At 36.6% G+C, this 21755-nt stretch overlaps 1 protein-coding gene across 1 annotated transcript in view; it reads right to left on the bottom strand.

Annotated features, from left to right (window-relative positions):
* SCLT1 (sodium channel and clathrin linker 1) overlaps positions 1 to 18884 on the bottom strand; it is a 41887-nt gene extending 23003 nt beyond the window's left edge. Inside the window, exons 1-11 of the mRNA XM_009891424.1 lie at positions 18831 to 18884; positions 18097 to 18149; positions 17145 to 17214; positions 15960 to 16015; positions 15454 to 15586; positions 14507 to 14629; positions 12459 to 12524; positions 9834 to 9904; positions 3937 to 4027; positions 3661 to 3752; positions 1812 to 1989 (exon numbers count right to left, since the gene is read on the bottom strand). Of these exons, the coding sequence (XP_009889726.1) occupies positions 1812 to 1989; positions 3661 to 3752; positions 3937 to 4027; positions 9834 to 9904; positions 12459 to 12524; positions 14507 to 14629; positions 15454 to 15586; positions 15960 to 16015; positions 17145 to 17214; positions 18097 to 18149; positions 18831 to 18884 (987 nt within the window). The remainder of the gene's footprint in view (positions 1 to 1811; positions 1990 to 3660; positions 3753 to 3936; positions 4028 to 9833; positions 9905 to 12458; positions 12525 to 14506; positions 14630 to 15453; positions 15587 to 15959; positions 16016 to 17144; positions 17215 to 18096; positions 18150 to 18830) is intronic.
* Between the last annotated feature and the right edge of the window lie 2871 nt (positions 18885 to 21755).

The raw sequence follows: 21755 nt of genomic DNA, 5'->3' as shown, positions 1-21755 counted from the left end.
TATGAAAATAGCTTACTAAGAAAACAGAACTGACAAGTCCGAAGGTGGCCATCAAGAGCTGGAGAATGTAAAACTTCATTTTTCACCCCTTTTTGAACCACAGCCTAACAGGTAAAGTGAATTGTAGAAGGTCAGTTCATAAAGCAAATGAGATGCAGAAAGTTATGAGGAAATTATGAAAAGGAAAAGATGCCACCACATGGTTTCCTAAATGCCTACAAATACATGGGGAGAAAGACTATAACAAGATGATAATCCTCTTCCGTATAAAAAGAAGAATCACAGAAGTTTACTTGCAGTATGACCAGAACCCTAAGCTTTGTCAATATTTTAATCTATTCTCAAAGCAAGCCAGAAGGTACCAGGTTCTATGTAAAGAAGTTAGTTCCCTCTTCTGTCAGAAAAAATGAGGCAGGTCTGCCTCCTTTGGCACAGAACTGAAATCAGCAAGAGCAATGCTAACTTAAATATTCCAAAAGTTAAAAGTAAAAAGCTACTTTAGATACTCAGGAATCTCCTCTAGTTTGAAAAGCAACTTCAGACTAAAAGGGAGCGTTTATCTCCTTAACTGCTCAACAGTTCAACACGTTAGCCCAAATAGAATCAATTCTAAGATTCTCCATTTATTCCCACAGACATTAACTAAACTGGGTTTCAATTACTGATGGCCACAGTCATCAGACGTGCATTAGAGCTCTATCTTGCCAGCAAAGACAATTCATTAGATTTCCAAAGTCTGACTCGAACTGAAGCTTAGCATGAAAACACAAAGAGCCCGCATTAGACAGAAGTTTACCAAGCCCTGTATCCCATCTGCTAAAGGAACAAACAGGAAAGTTAAAAACAGGGAACAACAGTGTGACTATTTGTTTTGATCAATGGACACGTCAAGACTTGCTGGATTAGACCCCGTTCTTTATGAAGTTTTGGTGGACTGTCCTGTCATGAATTTTGTTTTAAGATCTCTCCACATGTCTAGTTTTCTTTGTTGACTCCTTTTGCACTTTCCTAATTCTCCTATGTCTTGCCTGAAATGGGCTGGTCAAAACTGCACACGAAGGTGCACTATGTTTAAAGGCATCTTTATTTTGAACTCTCATTCTGAACTTTCTATTCGTTGTATTGAGTACCACTGAGGATTGTGTGAATGTATTCTTAAGAGACATCCACACCGTCTCCTAAAACATTTTTTGACTGGTAAAACTAAATTCAGCACCCAGCATGGCACATCTGAGTTTCTTCTTCCGTTTTATAATAAACTAATAAACCCCTTTGCACTTTTTTTGCTGACTGCAGGCTTCATCCACTCATTACTCAGTCACTTTTCCAGATTTCTTCTGAATAATTATGATCTGAACACAGAACTCACTCTCTCGGTGACCGATGTTCACCATACAACAAAAAAACGCCTTTAGTCTTAGCTCTTCTTTCCTAACCATTAAAAAGATATAAATACATAACAGGACCTTCCTTTTTATTCTGACAGCCCAATTTGTTTATAAGTATTCAATAAGAAACCCTGTCAGAAATCTTTGAAAATTCATGTTCAGGTACAGTATTATCACTTAGATCACCGTTATCCAGGCACTCAACGTACTCTTTGAAATGTATACTGTATGACAGGTCTAAGTAATGTACAGTCATATCACAGTGCGCTGTCTTACACATTACTAATTTTAGTACAACAGACATAAAAGAAGCTTGGTTGTGTATGCATGTATGCCTGTAAGAATACATAATCAGGCACTTCATAACTGTAAGTGATGAAAAGTATGCTAATATCTAAGAAATATCTTCATCCATTGCCTTACCTGACTTTTTTGTAGATTAGCTTCTTCTAAGAGCTGTATGCAATCTTGGACTTTTGCAACAGCATTATACTTCTCCCTTTCTAGATTAGCGTACTTTGTCTGAAGCTCTCTGATTTGTTTCTCCAGGGCTGTTCTTTCTGTTCTCAGCTGTTCAGCATCTTGGACTGTGACACGTAATCTACAAGACAGTAATAATTTTACTTGTTTAACAATAAGATGCTTAACTAAGACACTAATTCTTCCAAACTAAACAAATAGGAAGTATTTATTCGTAAGTCACCAAAACTGCATTTCAGGTTTTGTGCTTGGTTTTGGAAAGTGATTTTGAGTTTAATATTCATCTGAGTCCTAGAAAGAAACAGAACTAAAGGAGTTAACTCAGATATCTAATCTCAGAAGATGCTTAGAAGAATGTTGCTATCCTGGGATACATCACTGAAAATGTTCTATATTAAAACAGAATAGAACAGCCCCAGAAGGAATAAAGTTTTCCTCTGTGGAGGAAATGGAATAATTGGATGTGGGCAATGAAGTTGCAGCTATACCATTAGAACAAGAAAACCACTGGTAATTTTACAACAGCTCAGAAATTCTTATTGTTTAATTATGATTGTCAGTATTGGCAGGCACGAGAAAGGGCAAGAGAGTCTCGGAGGCATCCTCAAAAACATCTCAGAAAGCTCCACAAGTGCCACTGGTTCAATAAAGTGCACAGTTCTAAATATCCACCGTGAGCACTTTGGCAATGCTTGGGCTGCCTTTTCAAGCAGACACGCTTTTTTACTTTCTAACATGTTTGTAATAAAACACAGAAAGACAACGACTCTATTTTTGTAGAACCAAAGCACAACTTTTGCAGAACCAAAAACTAACAGAAAATAATAAAGCTAGCTAATTCCTTAAGTCCTTCTAAAATAAACTGAAGAGCCTCCACAGTGCTTAGGCCAGTGATCTCCATTAAGCAGAGGCAGCCACACAAGTCTGTGCAACTCCTTGAGGCAGTACTTGACCACATAGTCACAAGGTTAGTTATTTAGTTTCTAGAGGTATTGGAGAGTCTGCTAATCACACTCACAAGGTTGCGACCAAGAAGGCAAGATGAACAGTCACACAATTATTTCAGTAAGCAATTTACGCATTCTTCTTAGCTATCAGGTCATTTGACTAATGTTAATAATTCAACAACTGTTGGTGACACTTGAATCAAAATCACTGTGCTCAGCTAAGTGTGATATCCTTGGAAAGCCAAGGGGGGTGAGGTGGGTGGGAATTCCACACAAGAACCCGATCAAGTCTTAGATCTTCCAGAAGATAGTGCTGGAATTAAAGTTCTACTCCTTAGCAGGTATTCAAACTACTTTTGAAACTAGCATTTATTGTTAAGAAATGTGCTTTAACAGTTTTATTATCTAGTCATTTTAGTACAAAAATTGCTGAACTAAGACCTGAAACCAAATCTTATTTAACATGGAAAGAAATATCTGTATTCACCTCAAAACCAGCTAGTTTACATAAACATTTTCAAATTTCAGTGTGAATGTTTTTCTTTAGAACTCCACCTAAAGCTAACAAGAATTGAAGAACTAGAATTTATGCACTAGAATGAAAAATAAATGCCTCATTTTTTCTCCATTACAGTCAATTTATCATTTTAAATACAGTGAAATCAGAAGCTGTTCTGAAAGGTTGTGGAATAGATAAAGAAGACAGACAGCAGCCAAGCATAAGATATCCGTATTTTGAGAAACCAGAACTTCTCAGAAACACAAAACCAAGAGGCTGAAAAAAAGGTAATATTTTATCTCACTTGCACGTATTCTGTTATTAACACCCAATGAGCTATCTTTACCTTGCTTCTAATTGTTTTATACTAGACTGCATTTGCTGCAAGCATTTGTCAGATGCTGTTTCTCTTTGCTGGGCAGATACCACATCTTCTTCCTAGAAAGGAATACATAATAATAATACATATTATCCAGACATCATCTGAGCTTCCCTGAACAAAACATAAATATACTAACATAGAACAAGTTAGAGAACAAGTTGCAATTAATTTAATGTCAGCATTCCGATAACTGACTAGTCATTCAATTGCAACAGAAAATTATTCCTGTCTCTAGAATACCTTTCTCTCCAACTGGCCTTGAAGCTTCTCCATCAATCTGGTCATTTCATCAACCTTAGCATTTGCTGTCCGCCCATCTAATTTGGCTTGCCTGTATAAAGAAAACAGTCTATGAATTATATTTCAGCTATTATAGGGGAAAAAAAAAATGACTCCACTACAACTTTGTTGAAATAGCTGTGAAGGGCAGTCAGATTTCATAATACTGTTCTCCTACTGGGCAGGAAAGATTCCCGCCTTCTTCTCCTTCTTACTATGTGGCACAGGGACAGAGGAATACCAAATTCATTAAACAATTGTCCTGTGGAAATTACTTCTTACAGCCAGCCTAACGAGAAAGTGTATGTGTTGATTAAATATTTGGGAGGACTAGGCAATCAAAAACTTTAAGTGATTCAATAACTTAAATATAATTGGCCACAGATGCTTAATAGAACACTTTTTCAGAATTAGATTTCAGTTTTTAAAGCAATTTGATTAGGAATTAAAAAAAAAAATTAACCACTTCTGAAGAGTTTAACTAATGTGCTTTGTAATCTGAAGAGGTTTGGTGAGCTCAAACAGAAAAGGGAAAAAGAAAAAAAAAGACTACTTAATGAATCGGACCTCCTCCTCAGTAGAAAAGCTTATTGAAATGAGCAACACTCCTACTCCTCTGATTTGGGAACAGGAAGACAGAGAGAGTCCACCTGAGGTGTAACCCAGTTATTCAGGCTACATATTAAAAGGCTAAATTTTAAGACCAATGATTGAATGTATGATAAAGTTAAAAAAGAGCAGACATATTAGATAAGCTAATGCAAACTGGAGCATTAATAGCCACAAAAGAAGCTAGAAAATGTTTAATACTGTTAAGAATCAACTTCCAGCAAAAATTCCTCATAGAAATAATAATTTCGATTCAACAGCATAAAAGATGACCATATTATATGAGAATCTTAAGCAAAATATACTTGATCCCAGCAATTCTACAGCAAATACTTAATTTCAGCTTAATTAATCAGAAAAGCTAATTTTGTTATAATTTCTTAAAAAGCCAAAGCAAAGATAAAAATGTTATTCCCAGAAACATGGTTCTCATTGCAGGTCCAAAACTTTGATCTTACTCTATCTGAATCACACACCTTTCTCCTACAAAAAGTACTGCTATGTTTACGAGGACATCAAGTTGCTTCCCAAAAAATATTTAAAATATGCTGTAAACCAAAACCTCAAAACACAGCATAAGAAGGGGAAAAATAAGAAAAACATAAAGAGGTCATAAAACACAGAACAGCTTAAGTATTAAAAATGCATTTTAATGACCAGATTCAGATCAAATTCAGAGGTGTGTGTTTAACAGGCAACAAATTGATTCTAAAGACACAGTTTTTATTCTTCATTGTGCAATATATCTTTAACACAATCTCGGCAACTTCTCTCTGTTTAAAATCTTTAAGATTCTGAAATGCAGCTACCTGCCCTACCAACCCCAAGTTCCCATCCTAGCAATGCCAACAGAGCTTTGAAACGCTAAAGCACTAATAAATGTTTTAATAAAATTTCTAGTATATAAGTGAAATCTGTTCAAACCTCCATTCTCTACAAACATACATCCAATATTACACTGTCTCTATGCATGGCAGATTATAACCCTCTAATAGCTAATGTAGTAGTATGTAAATATTATGTAAATAGTACAGTGTAACTGTACATTTTCTATTGAGTTTATGTTAACACTGGTGAGAAGCAACAGAAAATGTACAGTTACACTGTACTATTATGTTAACACTGGTGAGAAGCAATGACTCGGATCTCAAATACTTCTTAGCAGTTTTTGCCCACATTTCAATTTTTTATTTTGGGAAAGGTCAGCTTCTAAGATAAAGAACAAAAGTTTATATAATCCTGAAAATAACTTCCAGCAGAACTCTTTAATTTTGTCATCTTTGTCCCACATTACTTGCTAAAACTTAATCTCGCAGTCTTCCTTTAGGCATACATATTGGAGACACAGGATCACAACACATCAGGAGCATGTTTAAAGTGCTTTATGGCTACATGTGACAGATTGTACACTTCGTCATATATTAATCTTGAAATACCTAAAATTTATTAACATACATTTATAAGCTTAGGAGTATCTAAACCTCCAAAATTACACTCAATCTAGGCCATACAAACCTAAATCAAACCTAAATTCCTTTACATGTGAGTTGGTTTTTTTAAAAATCTACTTTTCCACTCCAGACTTGGTACTTTCACCATCAATCAACGTAAATCTATTAAAAACATCCAAAGGATTAGAATAGTCCGCAATATATGCTATATAATCCATCCAAACTACATCTATGTAACTTCATGTTAGAGAAACAACTAGTGAAAATATTGAGACTTCTCTGAGAATCACTGCACGCTTACTTTGGAACTACGTAGAGCTGTGGTCATTAGCTTTGTGAGTGTAACATGTTTTTAGGGTTGCAAGAAATTTTAGCTGACCTGAGAGGAACATAAGTGTAATCAGTGCCTGTAATTAGAGACAGAAAATTCCTCCAAGAGCTTCTTAGCCCAAAACTGAGAACACTATGGGGAGAGTAACGACGACACAGGTTGCTCACGATGATTAAACAGTTACGAAGAGACAACAGCTTGAAAGGAAACATGAAAACTTGTGATTATGGGTGCAATACCTTACCATGACAGCCCAGGCCTGAGAGAAGCCACCCCACCAGCCCCCAGGAGTAGCCTGCACCCAGACTGATAGCCCAGGGCAAAATAACGGGGACCAACGTATCAGAAGCACTCAAGGGGTGCTTTCTCAGCAGGGCACAGCTAGCAGACCTCAGGGAGCAGCACAAGTAAGTACACATAACGCTGGAGCACCCACACCTCCAGCAGGAGGGGTGTGCAGATGGGAGAACAAACACTCCCCAAAAAGGGAGTATCTGTGCACATACATTTAACCCATGCTTCCCATCAGAGAGGGTGTGTGACCTATACGAGCGCAAGCAAGAACGACTGTGTGAGATCAGTACTTCATGGGATCAATTACAGAAGGCTGTTTATAGATTTGTGTTTATTTATTAACATATTGCAAGTGCCTAGTATCATGCTTTACCTGTTACATTGTTACTATTGATCATTAAGGTATAGGGCACTGATTGTCCATTTATTGATTAATGGCATGCAGTGAACTCCTTTGAGTGACTTAAACCACATGTGTTGGGCTATCTTGCCCACCTAGAACATAATAAATCAGAAATCTAGTGTTCTGAAATGAGAAGGAAGATGACTACTCCAGCCCTGGGGATACTTAGATGGAAGTCTAAATTCACTCACAATTTCATTATTCATAAACCAGCACCTAATCAAAAATATGCATATATATTTGGGCATGTGTGAGTAGAAGTCCAGAGCAAGATGATTCACTATCTCTCAGTCCGTCCCAGGGACTTCTACCTTTTAATATACCTTCTTCCTGAAGCAGTAGTTTAAGCAGAAAACATGCACTTCCCTTCTACTATCCATGCTCATTGCCATATAGATAGTTATACAGACCCTTGCACGTATGCGGGTCTATGCATCTAAAGAGTTTGGCCATTTTGGTTGTCACACCATATTCTAAATTATTGGACCAAAACGGTATCATTAAAGAATTGCGTATAACTCTAATGATGAAACCTAAAAAGGAGTTTCCTTTGAAAAAATGAAATAAAGATGAGACCAAATGAAATCATGACATCTGTGATTTTGACAAAACCAAAAGGAAATCATGAGAAAAGGAAATTCTGACAAAAAACACTCAACTGGCTGCTCAACCACAACCGGAATGATTTTAAGTTTGGGTGTTTGATTTTTGTTTGGGGTTTTTTTTTTTTTTTGCATCAAAACCACTGACTGCAGTAGTAAACTGAATGTTGACAGCATTTATTGAATGTCTAAAATAGGTTCAGTTAATGCTAGTTGCTTTCATCCCCACTTATTACATGAGTCAATGTGAGCATGTCAATGCAGGATTTACATAAGAATGAGATATCAAAAGAGTAATTCAATACTGATACCCTCTGCAAAGAAAGAAATTGCAAAAAACTAGGGATATTAAAATGTTGTTCTTTCCCTTTTAAGAATTAAATAGTAGCATGCACAAGCAAATTGCTTGTGGTGACCAACTTTGGAAATACTTTATTTTAGCAAATACCCTGAATACCACCTTAGTATTTGATTGCTTGTCACAACATTTTCCTTCTCCAAAACACACTATTTTTGAAAATAGTTTTTCCATGGGAAAATCTTGGCTAATAAAAATGAGAGGTGCTAACAGGTACCTCAAAAACACATCTTCAGTATTGAGGTAACTTGGTTACAAGTTCTGGTACTAAGTTTATTGTACAAAGGAAACAAAAATAAACATTGCTTACAACAAAAAATTCTTCCAGTAAGTAAACCATAACATATCAAAGCAGGGGATGAAAGCTTAGTACTAAAAACAGCTAAGTTTTATTGCTTTAACAGCAAGAAAGTTTGGATACAACCAACTTTGTTGAATATTTATTAACCAATTAAAAAAATTGGTCTCTTTCTCAATGACCAATATTTAATACTAATGAATCTCTTCATTCACTCTAAACCTGTATCTTTTGCTGTGGGTATTGTGACACAGTAACTTTATCTATGAATATTACAACTAGATTAAACAGATGCAGAAATTTGTATAACACAATCTTTACAGCACTTAGCATTACAACAGATACCAGTTGCTCTTCATGTAATATTTTGTATGGGTTTGGAAGAGAGGGGAGGGAATGCCTAATGCAGCCATTCTTTCTTGAAGGGATAAAATCAGTATCAGCACATCTTCAGCCAACCTCAGTTTCTAAATACCAGCATTACCTGCAAAAGCTGCATACAAACTTGAGTGCATGAACACACATGCATGCACAAACATACACAGCCATATTTAACTGTTTACATCAAAATGGAATTTTTTTTTTACCATTTTGGGGGTAACGTTCTCTAAAATCAAAAGATGAAATTAACTAAAACATCACAGCAGTCCAACCATACTAAATATTTTAATCACAGTATCAAAGGAAATTGCAGACACTAGAATCAAAGGAAAATGTAATAATTAACCCAAATTTTAAGTGCACTATAAATTTTAAGCTTACAAACTTAAAGGTTTCTTTTAAAAAGCTTATTTAAAGCTTTAGGAAATACTATAGAAAAAATACCACTGGTTGATAATAAATCCATTTCCTTGTTATTGTCAGTCTGCAAATCCACCGTTTACTGAAATTTTAGTTTGACCTCAACCATCACTAATTAGAAGAGTTAACAGATACAGTAAACTGGCATTGAACAGACTTTGGCTGCAAATACAAGTAATTGTGAAGTTGTGTTGCAGGCATTTTTCTCATTTTCCTTGATATACTTCAGGAATCTAATTAACGCTTCTCTTACCTCTGAGTTCCAAAGAGCCAATGGTTTAGAGCTCTTTATTGAGAAAGAGTGAATGAAATTTTTTTCAAGAACATTGAAACTTGAAACTACTTTGAATATTCAAATTTCAGATCAGTAATGAGTAATTAGGTAACTAGATTTTGAGTAAATTGTATTCCAATGCAAACCTATCTTCAGAGTCAATTTCATTGTGATACTGACACTTTATTCCTTTTCAATCCAAGGTCAAACATTGACTATTTCAGGAAACAGCTGAAGCAAACAACACTAACTGGAAACACCCTACCCTAACACTAACAATGCACACACTTCTAACAAACTTAAGAGGTATGAACTGAAACCATTGTAACTATCCCTATCAAGTCAGTTTGCAGTACAACCAAGGCCCACGATACAGCAGCAGGTTAGAAAAAGCTACAGAAAAGATATTAAATATTTTTTAAATGCCTGGTTTATACCTCAGTTGTTTTCGTAGCTGCTCTAGTTCCACATTCTGTTCTGTTACAGTTTTCAGAAACTGTTGATTGCTCTGCAAAATAAGGAGATTTTTAACATGTTCTTTATTGTACTGGAAAAGTTATATATTCAGAATTGTTATAGGGCATTTCTATAGAATACAATTGTCATAATATAATAGAAATAGTCAATAAGGTCTAACACTGCGGCGGGTCTCCAAGTGCCAAGGTTTAGGTAGAGTATTTTAAAAAGGCAAATTCAGAGGATTAGTCCTCCCCTTCTTTCCCCATATTTTGGTAGCATAAGAACTTTGAGATGAAAATTGTAATAGCTTAGACCAACCATCTGCATTCCCATCAAGTTTAGGTGTCTAGAATGCCTTGTCACAATGAGTACCACAGTAGACCACATATTGCTGGAAAGAATTCCTTTGTTTTAGAGACAGGAAACAATGAACAACCACTACTCCATTTTTTCCTACACCAGCCACAGTGCTGGAGGTGTCCTTCAACTGCCTTCTCATTTGAAAATCATTTCATGTTTTTGTCACCCTAGTAGCCTTTGAGATCTTACACATACCTTGCATCGAGATATTAGCGATGACCACAACTGCAGGCATTCAAGATGCTACTGTATTGTGGTCTTAGGCACAACATATTCCTTTTCCCCCTCTGCTAATAATTGCTAACATCATTCTTCCTTTTCTGACTGTTGCTAAGAATTGTTTTCAGGCACTTCCTACTTCTAAAATACATATTCTGAGTGGTTAGTTAATTTCAAGACCATCGGAGTACCCAAAGTGAGAGCTCCCTCTTGCCCCTATGTATTATTTTGCTTTTATTACTACCAAGGAAACATCAGATAAAATTAACTCAACATCATGAGATCTTTCTGCAAATTTCTGCAGTTTACTTCAGTTTTCACTGCCCTTAATAGTTTAACATCAGTAGTGAACGCTGTTGCCTCAATACTGAATCTCATTTCCTGAACATTTATAAATATGCTGAACAACTCTAACCTGAGCACATCTAGGAAACAGCTGTTTTACCACAATAAAAAACCTCACTAATTACTCAGTATCTTCACTTCCTATTGTTCAGTTTGTTAGTTCAAGAAAGGGCATGTTTATCCCATGACATCTTTATGCCCTTGGAAACAGACTTTGCCAAATGTTTTTTGGATAACAAACAAATGATTACCTTTATCTTAACATTGTCTGTTTCATCTCTTTCAAAGTGTTCACATATTTCACACTCTCCTCTCCACATCATCTCTTTCCAATTTTATGATTTAAAGCATTCAGTGATTCTGTTTTTTTGAGGTACCTACTCCTTCCAAATCCTCCGCAAAACTGCTGTAAAAGCTTGAGATTGTTTTCAGACAGCAACCTCCCAGTAACTCTAAAGTATCTATCTTTAGACAACAATTAATTTTGACACCACCACTGACTACATAAGGCAAAAGCTCCTTGAGTGCATTATTTGGCTTTTATTAATACTCATGAAATAGGTTGTAAACAGGACAACTGCTTGCAAGATACAGTTCTGTAGTAACCTGCAATATACTAAACATGGGTAAGAGCTCAATTGGAGTATTGTACCGTTTCTAGCACCACACTTCAAGAACAATGACACAACTGGAAATAATTTAAAGGTGAGCAAGAAGAATAATTAGACATCTCAAAAACACTGTCAAAGAACATTTAAAGACTTGACTTGCTTGAACAGAATAGAAAAAATGGGGAAAATGGAAACGATGGCAATAAAAAAAGTTTTCAGTAACAGAGGCACTGTGACAAAACGTAGGAATCTTTCCTTCATACCTACAATATTTCACACCAAAGGAACAGGCTTATATTTTAACAAGAGGTCAGATGTGAGAAAAAAAAAAGGTGTGATAAAGTGATAAAGACAGAAGAGAGCAGACTGCCTAGAGCAGGTTCGGAGTCTTTTTGCACTACGAGTATCCAAGACAAACATTAATCAAAAATCACACAGGAATCATGTCTTTCAGAGAAGCAGCAGCTCAGCCACATACTTCACGAAGTCTTTCACCTTGATGTTTCTACCATATTAAAATTGTTTGTCAATCCTGAAAGTCCTAGGCTAAAGCTTAGAGCCTAAGAAGTCTCACAATCCAAGGATATGGATGAAGCACTAGAAGATTATTAGAGCTCAGAAAAATCCCTGAAAAGGTCAATGAAAGACACCGAAGCCAGCAGTGCCAAACTAGGAATCGATAAACATAGGCTAGCTCTGCCACATCTGATGACTATGAGGTCATCATTTAAATATATTTTTCCTTTGTGAAGGTGGTTTTGAATGCATGACTGAAGTACACTCACTACATACTGAAATTCTGAGTGGAAGCTTACCACTGACTTCTTGAAGAAAGAGCTCACATAATATTAAGAGCAAACCTCTCAGCCACCCAGACCTGGTGTCTGGAGTTCAGGAAAAAAGCCATTGCTAATTGACTTCTGACTGGTTCCTAGAGAAGTCTGCAAATCTCAGCAGTACAATTTCTCTTTCAACCAGGTATGTATGAAGACTTTTTACTTTTCTTCTATACTTTGAGAATCCAGTAGGAAAAAGATACTAGGTCACTGTTCAGAAGGTTTTACTTACCAACTCTATTTTCTCATTGGCTATATGCAGTTGCCGAGTCAACTGTTGAAAGCCAGTCAGTTGATCCTAAAAAGACAATTCAGAACTTGTTGTAATCGTTATCATAAGGAGCATACAATTAGAGAGTTTCATAGTCAACTGAAAACACATTCCAAAAACATTTATACATGTTGCAGGAAATTCAACATGCCTTTGTAGATTTTAATTAGATTGCTTTTAGCTGTTGACCTAGGAATCTGGAAAATGAGATTTGCTACTGAAAAAGGCATCTGAATTTCACTTAGTTACAAATTGCCTCCTTCCAAAACTCATACACACTTACTATCAAAATATGAAAGCATACATGAGTAGTGCCTTTAAACAGCCACACAGACTACGATGCCACTATAAGCATTTTGCTAAGGACGGTAGCAGACATGTACCCCTTAATTAAAAAATGCCTGTATGGACACGTTTAATTTGCTCTTTGCCATATAGGATGTCTTGTGTCCATACGAAAAAAATTGTTCAATTAAACCCTTGAGTCCTTGGATGTGTCCTAGGAAAACTAGCACAACACAAAAATCATCTGCAGCGCGCCAAATGTCTTCAGAGCATAGAGAAGACTCAAGTCCCTGAGCTGGAATACCTACTAATTGCGCTGTGTTTATCTAACAGTCTCAAGGTCAAATATATGGCAGAAACCTATTCCAACAACTCCCTTATTTACTATCTCCGACCCTTACAACAATACCCTCTCTCATCTTTGCTTTCTGTCAATTCTTATTCTAATTGATCTTCCCTATTTCTATTTACTATAGAATAGCTATTTCCTGCTCCTCCATTAAAAGCAAAGCTTAAAATACAAAAGCTCGTTTAACCAAAAAGCCATTTTCTGTGGGAGACCAATAATATTTAAGAATAAAAGGCAGCTCAACCTCATTCTTGTTACAATGGCATTAAAATCTACTAAGAATTTAGTTACCAATGAAGAGTGGAATCTGACAGCCCTAAACCCTCCAACAGCTACCAACGACTCTGTATGCTCTACTATGCAGATGTTACCAGTAAGTGACAATGCAACCCAAGAAATAATCTAACAGAAGGGACAGGAGCAAAAAGTTAGAACAACATGTAGATAAGAGAGTCCTTGTAACTACTGCTTGAAATAATTATGAAACTTGACAGAGCACAATAGCTGTACAGATATTTTTCCTGTTTCTCAGAAAAGAGCATATTTCTGAGGGGACCTTAATACCACAAATGAACAAAAAATCAGTAAGAAAAATTTCTGTTATGTAGGTGAGCTGTAACTGTGCCCACAAGTCTACTACTTGAAAATGGAAAGGAAATGTCAAAAATTTTGTAGTATCTCTTTACAGACCTAGAAATTTCTGTAGCAAGGTACACACAGGCATGAAGTTTCTATTAGTTCTTCACACACTGAGCATCTTTCTATAGCTCATCAGGGCAAAACAGCTTTTCTGAGCTAAGATTTCTTGAAAGGCTTTCCCTAGAAACAGCAGAAGAGAAACAGGCTGCTAAACACAAGCTAGCATTAGAAGAATACCGGTGGACTTGATTTTTCACCTGTTTACACATGCTTTACTGAATGACAACAGGAAACGCAGACTACTTTTCCCACTACCCCACTGTGATCTTACAGACAAAATTCAGGATTCAAAGACAGGAGAAAACATGAAAAACTTCCACCTTTGAACTCAAATCTTTAGCAGCTTTTTCAGATGTTAAACTCTACTGAAGATTTCCAACCATGCAATTCAAACAATTATTTATATGCACGTATATATATATGCACTAAGACTCAGACTCAGCGCATTTCCAAAGTTCCTGCCCGTATATTTGAAACAAAGAATTTTTCTAGTGGTAACAGTGCATTAGGCTGATGAATCAATGACCACATCTGACCACTCAACTTCAGATGATTATTATGGAAAAATAATTAACAGTACAGGTAGAACCCCGCACTTCAATTTGACTACACACAGACCCAGAATCTCTACAGTATAGAAAGATATTCCAAAATTAAAGATATAAGTGAAAATTACTTTCTGCTTTTGCCTTTCAGCCACGTGAATCTGCGTTTCAGTCATGCGTTCCTGGTACTGCTGCTGGAGGCGATCGTGCTCCTCTAATACAGTCTGCCAGAGCTCTATTGCTTGTTCTTTTTCCTGTTACAGAACAATGGTTTGTTTAGAATATTCTATTACAGCACAGTTACCTTAACCTATCATTCTCTAAAAAGAGAAGTCTTGACTTCTATTTTGAAGAAATGTCAGTTTCTGTACTTTTCCTCTGCACATATTACAACTATACAGACAAAATACCAAATTCAGATGCAGAAAAACAGAGGCTTACAAGTTCAAATTCCACCTTGTCCTGGTTTGAGGCCTAAACCATGACACATCTACAAGTGAACAGCAAGTTTTCCAGACTCTTTATAAAGCTCAAACTTTTACAGGTATCTACTGTAGCCCTACAGTATATATAATATTCAAATACCAAAATTCAGCTTTCAATTTAACTTCAACTTAATCATACACAACAGGATTGATACATCATTGTAGTAAGCTCAACAAAATTTACTTATCTTTTCAGATTAAAGTATTATTTTCTATATCCCACATATATCCTCATGTCACATTACAATGTTTTTGCTTAAAATTACAAGCTACTACAACAACTTGAATTGAACAAAGTATTTCATTAACTTCCTGGTCAGGAATTCAATATAAAGATCAAGTCAGGTGGGTAGAATGACAGGCAAAAGTTAACAGTAAAAACTTATATGAATCTAGGGAATAATTTCCTTCAGGTCTTTAAGTTGAAAGTGTAAGTACTTGTTTCTTTAGCTACAGAAAGTCAAGAAGGCCTCAAAATGGTCTCAAGGAACTTTGAACAAATGAACTCTAAACCAAGAAATAAACCAACTTCGCCTAATCTACCAAGGCACAACAAGAGAAATAAAACAGTACAAATGTTTCATCTCACACACTTGATTTGTCAGTTGTAGTTGTTCTTGAAGGTTTCTCACTATGCCTTCATCTGCAGGAATATCAGTTCCCAGAGGCACGAAAGGAAGAGCCTCCAGTTGCTTCTGAAGAACCTCTTTCAACTCTGCATGCAGCCTGAAATTCAAAGAACTAAGTTCAGCAAGGTAGTTCTTTAACATGGATTTTTTTTTTTTTTAACAATGGAAGTATCCTGTACCTTCAATCTGTACACACTATTTACTTCTAAGTCATATTTAAATCTTATTTTCTGGAAACATGATAGTTCAAAATAGCTTAATATCTAGTTCTTCTAGTGATATGGTTAAATCTCCCAAACTGAGTGCTGTAATCTATATTAAGCACTTAAAGACTTTAACATTCAGCTCCCGAGTATGAAATCTTCAACTATTAAGTAGATCCAGGAGACTTCAAGGTCCTAGAAAAAAACTGTTTAATGTTTAGAAATCAATAAAAACAGCAGTAATAATAGGGTAACGCAATTATTTACCTTTCGTTTTCCTTGGTGACTTGTTCAAATTTTAGTCTCATCTTGCTCATTTGTGCCTAGAACAAAAACGTGCAAGAGTAAGCACTCATTTAAGTGACAAAAACTTTGGTAATCCTTTCATCTTTTAATTTTGAGTGATACTGTAAAAGATGGACAATTTCATTCAGCATAATAAAGAAGAAAGTGACTTTCATTTACTGTAAGGAAAGTCACAGGATGTCGCTAAAATTTAACAGCTAAGTCCTGTTATATCTAAGCATTTAGAATTTATGAACATTAAACTTACCTTTTGGAACTCTTGTAGCTCTTATAAATTAATCCTAATCAACTGAAGTTCTTTTAGGGATACAGTGGCTAACTGATCATTTATGCAGTAAGCACTTGAGAAAAGAGTTTAGGAATTAACTGAGAAGAAACTTGAGTTACATGAGTCAAATGGACTGTTTTATTAACTAAATAGTGCAACAAACCCATAGTGCTTCTATCGCCTTCTGAAATCAGACAAGCTTGAAGACTGTATTTGCAGAATCTTTATGATGGACAGATCAAACAAATTAAGTGCATTAAACTAAAACCAGAGTATAACTTCTGCATGTAGGTCACAAGTAAAAACTGCTTTCTCTACACCACAGGTTTTAGTTATTAAACATATCACTTTGCTTTCCAGCGATCATATAAAGCATTAAAAAGTTTCATTTTTCCGTGGTTGAAAGGAGGACAGTGCCCTCCACCTCAGCCTCTACGATAATAAACATTTAAAGAATTATTTGAATCTGTAGAATTATTAAGAACGAAGAAGGCTTGGTGCACCTATGCTTGCAGGACTGAGCTAGACTGCATGGCCAAGATCAGACCTGGGAGGAAAGAGGCAAACAGCTGCCTCATCTCAATATCACCTAGAAAAATACCTGCAACCATATCAGAATTATCTAGAGAAATAAAACACACGCGTTTCATTTTACAACAGTACTTCTCCAAACACACAGTAATCTGTGCAATTTGGACAATCTCCAGACCTTTTCATAGGAAGCTCTCCATTCCTTCATTTGGGGCAGACTGCAGTCCAGCAAGTTTGCTAAGCATAGCACAAGCATACTTTCCTTTATTGACAAAAACTAACAGCCTAGATATTAATACTATAAAATACTATGAATATATAGCCTGAAATGTCAGGAACATCCATACCTGATAAAGCTGCAGCTGTTCTCTCATTTCTTCCAGGTGTTTATCATACTCTGTGATTAGAGTTGACAAGCTAAGAAGTTGAAAAACATGCTTAGAATAAATTTTGTAAGTGCCAAAACATTGTTCTGATAATTAACTAGTTCTAAAGAATTCTTAATGTAGAGAACAGAACAGTCACTTTCTCTTTATTTCCAAGCTCAACATTCACCAGAATCAAATGAACAAATTTAATTACTACTTTTAAAGTATGATCACTAACAGCAGTTTCCCTGTATAACAGAACTAGAACATGGGACATTATAAGCGAGCATTAATATTGCATACATAGGATCTCAAATGACTGAAGACTAGACTTTGTTACTGCTTTCACATGCAACCATGAAGTGGCCTATAAGGCAATGTAAAATAATGTAGTTCTACTTATATACTTTTTCCTTCCTAGTTTTTTTTGTAATTGATAGTAATTCTCTGAAAATTCTGTATTAGTCTAGCGTGATAATGCCTTAAAAGCTAACAAGAAAGGATAGGTCATTTTTAAGAAGTGACAATGATCATTAAACAATTTACTAATAGGCAATTGTTAGCTGAAGATTGTCAAACAAGCATTTTTAAAAACACCCACCTGACCTCAACAGACAGCAGTTAACTGTGTTATCAAGATAAGTACAATCTTACACGCCCTTTGTTTATTATTTTAAGATTTAGAGAATTCCTTCATCTCTCATCCTTTATTTTACAGATTGTGGAAGAAAAATCATATTTAACTTAGTGAATAAACAGAATAGTATCTAAAAACAACTGCTACAGAAACACTTTTCCAGACTCCATTCTCAATTTCTGAGAGCTGTGAACCTAAGACCAGGTTCACCTGTATATTTACACTTTTAAAAGTACATGACAAATTCTTTTGAATAATTTGTAGTATTCCCACTTATCACTTGTAATCAGGTACCTTTGGTCTGTCATCCTGGATCCTGATACACCGTCACCACCAGGGACATTTTTCTGCAAAGGTATACTTTATATATTAGTACTTGCACATGACTGCATGCAGTTTTAAATTTTTATATGGAACCCAACACTGTTGTTCTGCCCGTACTGTAATCATACACAATATCCCACATGATCACTTCCAGTTGTACGTTCAAAAATCCTTAAGTGCTGGTCCAATTTGAATTTTTTTTTCCTGGAGATGCTCTGATATAAAGCACAATTGCATCTAAGGGGAATCATCTTGCTCATAAAAGAACAATCATAAGTTGGTGTACATGCCAAGTTCATCTCCATGCATCTCAGCATCAGGAAAGTGCTGATGCCCTCACTTCTGCACAGACTTTCAGACAGGCTTATGGTACCAGCACAAAACGTTATCTCAACACGAGACCAATCTCTTAGAAAAGTTTACAAAAGTGAAGAAGTCTACTGAAGTAGAAATCAAGCATTCTTTCAGGGAGATGTCCTGCATATGACAAAATTTTGAAAGCAAACCAAAAATACCAGATTTCACTGTTATGACAGTTTTATTCTGCTGTCGCTGCTTGGAAAAACAAGCAACTCCACAGTTGTGTGACAGATCCAAGCAAGGCCAGGCCACATTGAGTGGGTTGTGCCCCATGTATGCAAAGATGTTTGTCACAAAACCTCATCACAAAAATTCTTACTACTTCCATCCCCAAGTTCACATACCTGCTCAGCGGTAGCTCTCAGTATCTCATCTGTTTCATACTGCCCAAGTGCCATATTTAGCCTCTGATCTGAAAAATACAAAGTTTGAGAATCATTGCCACAACGTGGGCCATTATCTACAGAAACCTGACTGGCAGTCAGAAATGTGTTTAACACTGTAGTGCTCTGAAGGCACACAACACGCTTCATGAAATTCTTCCATTTAGCACAATTATTTTAGGACTTGAAAAAGCCTACAAAGACCGCATAATAATAATGAATTCAATTTCTTTCATATTCCTTCTGTTTTCTTTTAGAAATTTAAAAAAAATGAAGTTTCTGCCTAGAACGCCTACACGTCTTAATGATTAATGAGGTCTAAGTGCAACAAATCACATTGTGTGTCCAACTCAATTAGCTCTTGTTGGGAACTCAACCCTTCAGTTGTCAATAAACTTTCAACAAACTTAAGTCAAGAAAGCTTCACTGAGAAATGGATCTGAGCACTCAGGTATATCCAGAGGAAAGCCAAAACAGAATGAAGAAATGCAGTCTGTCAGTATCTGCTTTCTCTGAAAAAAGCAAAGCAGAGTGAGTAATGAGATTTCACACTGCGGAGCTGGGAACACCAACTAAGGCATCACTCTCCTTTACTCATCTAACTTTGGCCATTGGGATTTCAGAGACCACTTGTACTAGAAATGAAAGAACCAGCAGAAGGTTGGAAGGGAGAAATAACAGCTCTTTCCACTTGTTCATGGAGTGTTCGTTGATCTAACAAAACCATACTATAACCAGCTGGTCAAAGAAGATAGTTATCCTGCTGTATTCAGCACTGGTCCAACCCCACCTCCAGTACTGTGTGCAGTTCTGGGCCTCACAGTTTAAGAAGGATGTGAAGGTCCTCAAAGGCGTCCAGAGGAGGGCAACAAAGCTGGTGAAAGGGCTGGAAGGAATGTCCTATGAAGAGCGGCTAAGGACCCTGTGTTTGTCTAGTTTGTGAAAAAGGAGGCTGAGGGGCAACCTCATTGCTCTCTACAGCTTCCTGAGGAGGGCAAGTGGAGAGGGAGGTGCTGAGCTCTTCTCCCTGGTACCCAGTGATAGCATGCATGGGAACGGTTCAAAGCTGTGCCGGGGAAGTTCAGGCTGGACATTAGGAAGTATTTCTTTACCAAGAACATAGTCAAACAAACACTGGAATAGGCTTCCTAGAGAGGTGGTCAGTACGCCAAGGCTGCCAGTGTTTATTTGGACAATGCCTTTAACAACATGCTTTAACTTTTGGTCAGCCCTGAATTAGTCAGGCAGTTGGACTAGATGATCGTTGTAGGTCCCTTCCAACTGAAATATCCTATATTATAAGAATCCAACTGACATCTTTGTAATTGGAATGGGTAAGGGAGAAAAAGAAAGTCAGGAAGGTAATGCATGCATTTTGATTTAAAACAATTTCATGCCTATTTTTCTTGATACACATCCCATGGTTCTTTTTCTGGTTCTAACCTTCTAAAGGAGGAAATAGGAAAAAGACAGAAGGGATAGAAAGGAGGTAACAGTAAAAGGACGCCAAGGAACAGGAAGCAGAAAGCAGCTGCCCTCCCCAGCCAAGGCAGTCTGCAGACATAAGAGGCCAGAGGTGCAAACCAGATGAATTATTATTTGTAAGGCTGGCTGCTGATACCGCAAAAAGCATCCGAGTAAAACTCAATTTATAACTCATCAGTGCCGGAGACTAGCATTTCATTCTGAGAAGCTTCTTTACAGCTACATATTTAACACAACAAATATTTATTCTACAAAGCTAAATATAATAGCACTTAGAGAATCTCTTTGTGTATTACACACATTCAGCATTTTAAAACTTTGTTTTCACATTCATGAAACAAGACACATCAATCCATACATGAGACTTACAGTAGGCCTCAAATAACTTACATCTAAGCTGGCACACAAGCCAACTTCAAATTTGTTATTTGGCACCTTTCAAAATGTATCAAGTTTTTTGAAGAGAGAATTAAACTCCTCAATAGAAAAGGCAACTTCTACCACTTCACAGTGAATGTAGTCTCAGCTCTATTTAGACCCTACAGATGTATAAAATAAGCAACTACAGCCAGACAAATTAAATACCTATGAAAAAAATCAAATACTGATATTTGAAAACCCACAATTTGTTCACATCACAGTATAATGAATGCTCATGCAAAGCTCAATAAAGATACGGGCTTTTGAGCCGGGATGATGCTGTTGGCTCAGACAGAAAGTTTTCTGCTACTGAAGTCCTTGAAACAAGAGCTGGTCTTCCACCGTCAGCCAAGTGAAGTTTTGATTTGTGTGACACACAGCCACAGCACTTTATGCACCGTGATCTTGTCCCACTCCCTGCCGCGCTATCAAGTTTTCCTGCAACACTAATTAGTGACAGGGGCAGTAACATGCTTGGGACAACACATCAAACCCTTCCCTATTTATAGGAGTATAAACTGTGCAGGAGCAATTTTTGCTTACTTTTCGGTAAGTAATTAAAGTGTTCTCTGATTCAGTCATATTAAACTTATATCAAAATTATCAAAGTTGTAACAAAGAACACTTAATTGAAAATACTGCTTTTACTCTGTAAAGCAAATTTTATGAGTAACTGGAGAGACCGGTTTTTTTTGCCTTTCAGCTGTAAGCAAAGCATAGGAAACGCAGTTTCTTCTTAACTAGAGAAAAGAGGCATTATGACAAAAAATGCATGTGGTTTTGGCTATTATCTTCATTACCAGCTTTTAAATATGAGTCTCCAGGCAACTACAAAATAGTTTTGATGCTATTACTCACTACAGCAAACACGAGAGCTATGGAATATACATCTTCATTGCTACAAGCGTGGGCACAAGGCCTCCTCCTCCTCCGCTCCCTCCTTCCAACGGCGCCGCGGCTCCCCCCCGGGCCGGGCCGACC

The sequence above is a fragment of the Charadrius vociferus genome, unplaced genomic scaffold, assembly GCF_000708025.1.
Source record: "Charadrius vociferus isolate BGI_N301 unplaced genomic scaffold, ASM70802v2 scaffold159, whole genome shotgun sequence".
Lineage (NCBI taxonomy): Eukaryota > Metazoa > Chordata > Aves > Charadriiformes > Charadriidae > Charadrius > Charadrius vociferus.
Note: the sequence above shows the minus strand (reverse complement) of the source record. Positions and strands in the feature narration are given on the sequence as shown.